At 26.2% G+C, this 6,357-nt stretch overlaps 1 protein-coding gene across 1 annotated transcript in view; it reads right to left on the bottom strand.

Moving 5' to 3' along the window:
- Positions 1-1,212: 1,212 nt before the first annotated feature.
- The window catches only part of LOC105623767 (BTB/POZ domain-containing protein 6-like), a 21,025-nt gene continuing 15,880 nt past the window's right edge, over positions 1,213-6,357 (bottom strand). The window contains exons 5-7 of the mRNA XM_012205145.1: positions 2,295-2,481; positions 1,984-2,162; positions 1,213-1,677 (exon numbers count right to left, since the gene is read on the bottom strand). Of these exons, the coding sequence (XP_012060535.1) occupies positions 1,213-1,677; positions 1,984-2,162; positions 2,295-2,481 (831 nt within the window). The remainder of the gene's footprint in view (positions 1,678-1,983; positions 2,163-2,294; positions 2,482-6,357) is intronic.

Below are 6,357 nucleotides of genomic sequence, written 5' to 3' on the forward strand. Positions count from 1 at the left end.
GTTTTTAACGTTAATTATTTACGTTATTTAACTTAGTAATTTAGTATTACTTATGTCTCTGCGCGTTGTAGGGACGTTGTCTCAGAGTGCATAATAAGTAGTCTACTCCTCTCTCTCTCTCTCTCTCTCTCTCTCTCTCTCTCTCTCTCTCCCCCCCCCTCTCTCATGCCGACTCATTGTAACTTTCAAATATAATTCGAAAAATACTTAATGAAAAAATATTAGTGTTTCGAAAAACTCTCGAGATGGTAAGCTACAAGTATGAAAGATGGTTAAAAAAATTCTCATTAAAAAAATTCTATATGCTCTTGCTCTCGCCTTGACAATGGCCATTCAAGGTTCATTTATCTCTTCTTCGAAATTACAAAACTTACTTTTTTGTATAAAACATTTTCCTCTAAAATGTGCTGTTTCTAAAATAAAAATTTGTAATGCTTTATTTTAAACACCTGGTGTATGTGCATATGTGTGTGTGTGTGCGCGCGCGTGCGTGCGTGTGTGTGTGTGTGTGTGTGTGTGCATAGAATAGTAATTTATAGCTTATTCTAAAAATTTAAATAAATACATATTTTCAATTAATATTTATATCTCATTAATTAATTAACAGCCAGGAAACAAAGTTCAATAAATATTTTTATCTTAGAAATGATAATTTTGCTGAAACATTCTCATTATAAATTAATTGTATTTACAATAGAAAAAATAGTTTTCTGTAAATATGTATAATAGAATTAATAATGAATTAGATACGTACAATATTTGAAAATATTATATTGTAATATAATTCCATTTATTCTCTTAAAAGTCCAATTTTTTATTATTTAATTAACTTGTGGTTAAACTTAGTGTGATATTTCATTCAATAGGCTTCACTTATGATATTATCATGAAGACCATTGTATAAAATATCAGGTTAAGCCTAATCACAAATTAAATAGAAAATGAAAAACTGGACCTTAGTACTATTTTTCAGCATTTCCCAAAAAGCATTATTTGGAATTTGAATATATTCCTATTGAATATTGAATATTTTAGAACTATTCTTTACTTTAAAATTTATATATTCAGAGCGTTAAATCTGAACACTTGTGAAATACATTTTTTCTTTATATTTCAAAGCTTTATCTGCGGACTATATTCCCAACGAATGTCACCTAAATATTTTTTGTTGTAAATCAATAACTAAACCGTAAACTCTGTTGCGATTTTCCGTTAATCATCGGATGGTGGTCCATAGAAAATTAATTCAGGGATTTGGCCTCCTTGGACACCGGTACCATTAGTACTTTCAGAACTACATTGAAATTGAAAATTCACACTGCCAACTGTTGCTTCCGACATACCTTCTTGACCAAAAAAGCTCAATTCTCCACCATCTAATATTGCGCTTGCTGTGTATGAACATTCTGGCTCGATTTGTATCGGATTTTCAAAATATACATGAAATGTGTTACTCGAACCATCAGAGAAGAATTTAGTGTTATTCTCTGCCAAAATATTTCCAAGTCTCTTAAGTTCTATTTTAACATTATAATCGGAAGCACCAGACGAACTTCCATATAGTCCAAAACCTATCACAAATATTCTCTTATCAACACTAAACTGAATTGAGTCGCAACGACCTCTATATCGCCATTGATTTGATCTATATGCACAGGATTGAAATCTATGGCAAACCTGCAAATAACAATTTTTTTAATTATCTAAAATTGTACCTAGTGTCATATTTACTGCTAAATTATTGATAGACTATGTATTAGCTATTATTTGGTACTATAATTATTCGGAACAATAAGTATAGATACTGCAGATATTTGAAACTTCTTCATAAAGTTTTGTCTTTTCAATAATAAAATGACATAAATTGTCATTATATGATATATAATGACAATTTATTAATGTCATTTTATTATTGACAATTGTCAATTGTCAACTGTACAATACAGTTTTAAAATTCTCATATAATTTGTAGTTTTTACTTACCTGAGTTTTCAGTCCTTGACGTGGCTTGGTAGCAAAACAAAGTTGTGGTTTGTTACTGGCCGTAAAGTACAAAAATAAGTCAATTGTTTCTTGATGTGTTAGGATTCCTGTCTGTGCTGCACTGTTTGCGAACTCTTCAAGATTCATAGCAGGAAGTCTAATTAAATATAAGGCAGATCCTAAAAATGGAAAATATGTACGCACATATATACACGCGCGCGCTTGCGTATAAATATATATATATATAAACATATATATAAAGAGTGGCTTAATATTTATTTTAAAAAGAAAAACATTTGCAATTATCTTACCTAATAATTGCCTTTGATTGGCGGGAATAGGCTCAAGATCTTGTCGTATGCATTCTGCAGAAGCCCATCGTAATGCAGCATCCCATATATGAATTTCTTTGCAATTTAATGTTTCTCGAGATAAAACAGACTCGAGTGTATGAATATCAATATCCACAAAACCATCAGATCTTAGTGCCATTTCTGCCTGTCAATAGATTTTACTTAATGTTGAAGTTCAATTTCACATATCATTGTTTCTTAATAATTTTTTTATAATTAATTAATTATTTAATTATTTAATAATAGTTTTATTGTTCCGATGATTATAGTGATGATTCAAAATCTGTTTTTTTCTTTTTTTTTAAGATATAATTTATGAATTGTTTGTAATGAAACTTATATTTATTTGTTAAGTAATGTTCTACATATTAAAATTCTATACACGCGCACTAACTTAATTTCATAAAAAAAATTGTCAAAATTATTACAATTCTAGAAAGTTAAAAAAAAATCGTTAAAATCATTATATTTAAAATTTTTAAATCGTTATATTTAAAGGGAGCAATTCTTTAAAGAACTATAAAACGAAAATGATATTTCGTGAATATAGTATAATATATTCTTTTGTCAATATTATTTAATTAATCAAATTTTTATAAACCTGAAAGAGTTTTTCTCTTTTCTGAGAAACTTAATTTTTCTGATTGTATTGCGATTTTGAAATAAGATAGCAAAGTAACATAACAGAGTACCTGAGACCACCTGCTTTAAATAGAAAGGAAGTGATTTTGATAAAAAATGTTTCAAATAAAATATAATTTGAGGTAAACAGTAATGATAAAATCAATGTTCGAATAAATCAATTTTTTAAAATCATATGGAGATCACCGTCATTTTTTTAAATGGAATTATACGATTTTTTTTGTGTAACATAATTTGTCTAACTATTCTGCATATACAAATACTAAGATAGAGACATTGAAAAATTATGAAATATTGATTCTTTATTCTAACACATTTTGCGATATGAAATATAAAATACCTCATAATTCATTTTTTGATAACTGTACCTTAATTTCTTTATAGTATAACAAGATGAATCAATTAATATGTGAAGACCATATATAATTGTAAAAAAATGTATGCAATTTACAATATGCAATTACATTTTTTTTTTAAACCAATTGTATGTTTTCATCAATTAATTTATTTTTTACGCATAATTACCAAAAAATGAATAATTTATGTCACATTTTTTCATGAATATGGTATAAATTTCCAGAATAAGGTATAAATTTCGTATAAAATAAACTATTGATTTCGATATTTCTATCTTAATATGCATATCTTAATATGCAAAATATCCCATTTTAAATAATGCATTAAGATTTCTCGAAAATTATGATAGATAAAAATGTTTCAAACAAAAGTTGCATGATTCGAAGAGGACATAAGAAGGTATTATTAATTTGACTTTGGATAGAATCGCCAAGATTAGGTCAACGTCACATCGATTTTTTTTAATAGAACATCCTATTTTTGATAGCAGACTTTAATAGCTAATGTCAAGAGCTTTTTAAAATACTGTAATAGTTATTTTTCATTACGTACTTTTCGAGTTACAAGGCTTGAAAATTATAGTACCGCCGGCATTAGCATTACAAGGTATTTGACCGATGGCTAAATCTTTTGAATGTTATTCAGGATCATGTCCTGGACAACATTTGTTAAGACCAAGGCCACTAGAGATTATTCCTTTTATTTTCATTTTTGCACTAAAAATTTATTTTTACGTTAAAATGAAAGTAAAAAGTACAACTTCGAATAGCTTTAATCGACGCCACTCAAAGTCAAATCAATACCTTCTTATATCCCCCTCTATACAACTTTTGTTTGAAATATTTTTCCGTATCTACTATTAGTTTTTGAGAAATCATATAATGCATTATATAAAATGGGACATCCTGTATTTTATATGCAGAATAATTAGAGATGTGTAAACGTACGCAAGTATACAGACCTGTTTCTTTATCATAATTTTTATATAATATTGAAGTAATTTGATAACTTTCTCTCTTGACTATTATCGATAGAAAATAAAAGTATCTGTTAAAATAGTAGAAGAATAACGTTTAGGCCTTGTGTATTCACGCGCGCACGTCACAAGATTACGTAATAGAATTTGTACTAAACACGTTTCTTTTATTATTTTTTCCAACTATTTCTTATTGCCATCATAATGTAAAAAGATGAGGTGTATCAACATTACATTTGCGCAATAGTCCATGGTCTCAAATCAATAAGAATTGGATCCAAATGTTCAAAAACAATATGGCTGATGTGATATGAACATAATGTATGTACTAACAAAAAAATATCCCAATTATGACGACAAAATGCATAATTTTCAGTGAAATATGTACATACATTAGATCATTTATTTGAATTGGAACAGTCAGAATTGAACAGTTAAACTGAACAATAATTGATCAAAAGCTGTCAAGTATTTATAAGTGATTGTGTTATAGTCTATACTCTCGACTTTATTATAAAATCACAAAGTATCATGTAATGCAATGTGAATTATTACGATTGTAATAATACTTTGTAATTAGAAATATTTGTATCTGTGCTACATTGAAAGTTAATAATCTGATTATGCATTGTCCATTGATTCATGTTTTATTTGGCATTAAGAAATAGCAGCATAAGAAATTGCTCGTAATATTTTGTACTAGCACTTGTGTTATTATTTTTAAATAATTAAAATCAAAGAAATAATTCTCTCATTACAAAGGCATTTTTGCACATTTCTATTATTCCAAGTATTTTTACATTATTTTTACGCATTTGTATTATTCTAAGTATTTTTATATTATTTTTTCAAACATTTTAGGTACATATATGATTATATAATATGTGATTATTTCGTATTCAAATTGTGCGGATGTATTTGGATCCAAATTTTATTGGCTCCACTCATCGTGCCGCTATTACTATGTATAATGATATACCTTACCTTTACATCATTTCACACATTGTCATGGCAGTTTATGACTTCCCCGTTTTTTACTATTCGAATTATAGAGTATATAGTACCGATTTTATTCCAGTTCTTAAATTGTATATCTATCCGAGTAGTTTCTAATAAATTACATTTTATAATTTCAAACCTGAGTCCCAACAGTATCATATTTATATTCTCATTTAATTCGTTCATGTTAATATTTATAATAGAGCTTATAATAAATATTATACCATTAATAAATACTAATGATATTAATACAAAAATTATGAATAAATATCAATATATTAGATTGAATTATTTTTATGAAGATAATTAATACAATTGATGAAATAATTATAAAAATTAATTACGTAGCAATAAAGAATTATTAAAATATATAAATATTTGATATCTTAGAATTATAAAATGTTTTCATATTTTATATGTTTATATATATTATATTTTATTATCATATATGTTATTATTATACATATATGCTATGTGAAAGGAATTGCAAAATTCATCATAAAATATAACATTTCCATTATTAAAAAATGATCAATTTTATTGAAATTTTTTGTTTTATTTAATTAATACACTTAATACAAAGATCTGTATGAAATTATTCTTGACAAAAAAATATTAATAAATAACAGTTAAAAAAATTTGCAGTTTTTGAAACAAAAATTAATATTAGTATGCTACAATTATAAATATATGTATGAACTCATTTGATATTTATATTAAAACATTATAAATCTTTAAAGAAAAGTAAAATTTTAGAACTATATGTCAGTAACCAGTTGTGGAGATGATATATACATATAATGTGCAATGTTTTAAATACTTGCGGTATATTTATAAAAATATTACTTTTTAAAGAAATTTTGTCGACTTTTATTTGAAAAAAAGCGTAGGAGTGTATTAGGGGAGACTGGGTTAAAAGTAACGGATAAGCTGTAACACTTACATAAAAAAACGTTATAAACAAAATATAAAAGTGTAAGGAAGAGATAAAAGTTTATAATATATTTATTACAAACTTCTATCTCTTCTTTACATTTGCATATTTTA

Source organism: Atta cephalotes, assembly GCF_000143395.1.
Source record: "Atta cephalotes unplaced genomic scaffold scaffold00064, whole genome shotgun sequence".
Lineage (NCBI taxonomy): Eukaryota > Metazoa > Arthropoda > Insecta > Hymenoptera > Formicidae > Atta > Atta cephalotes.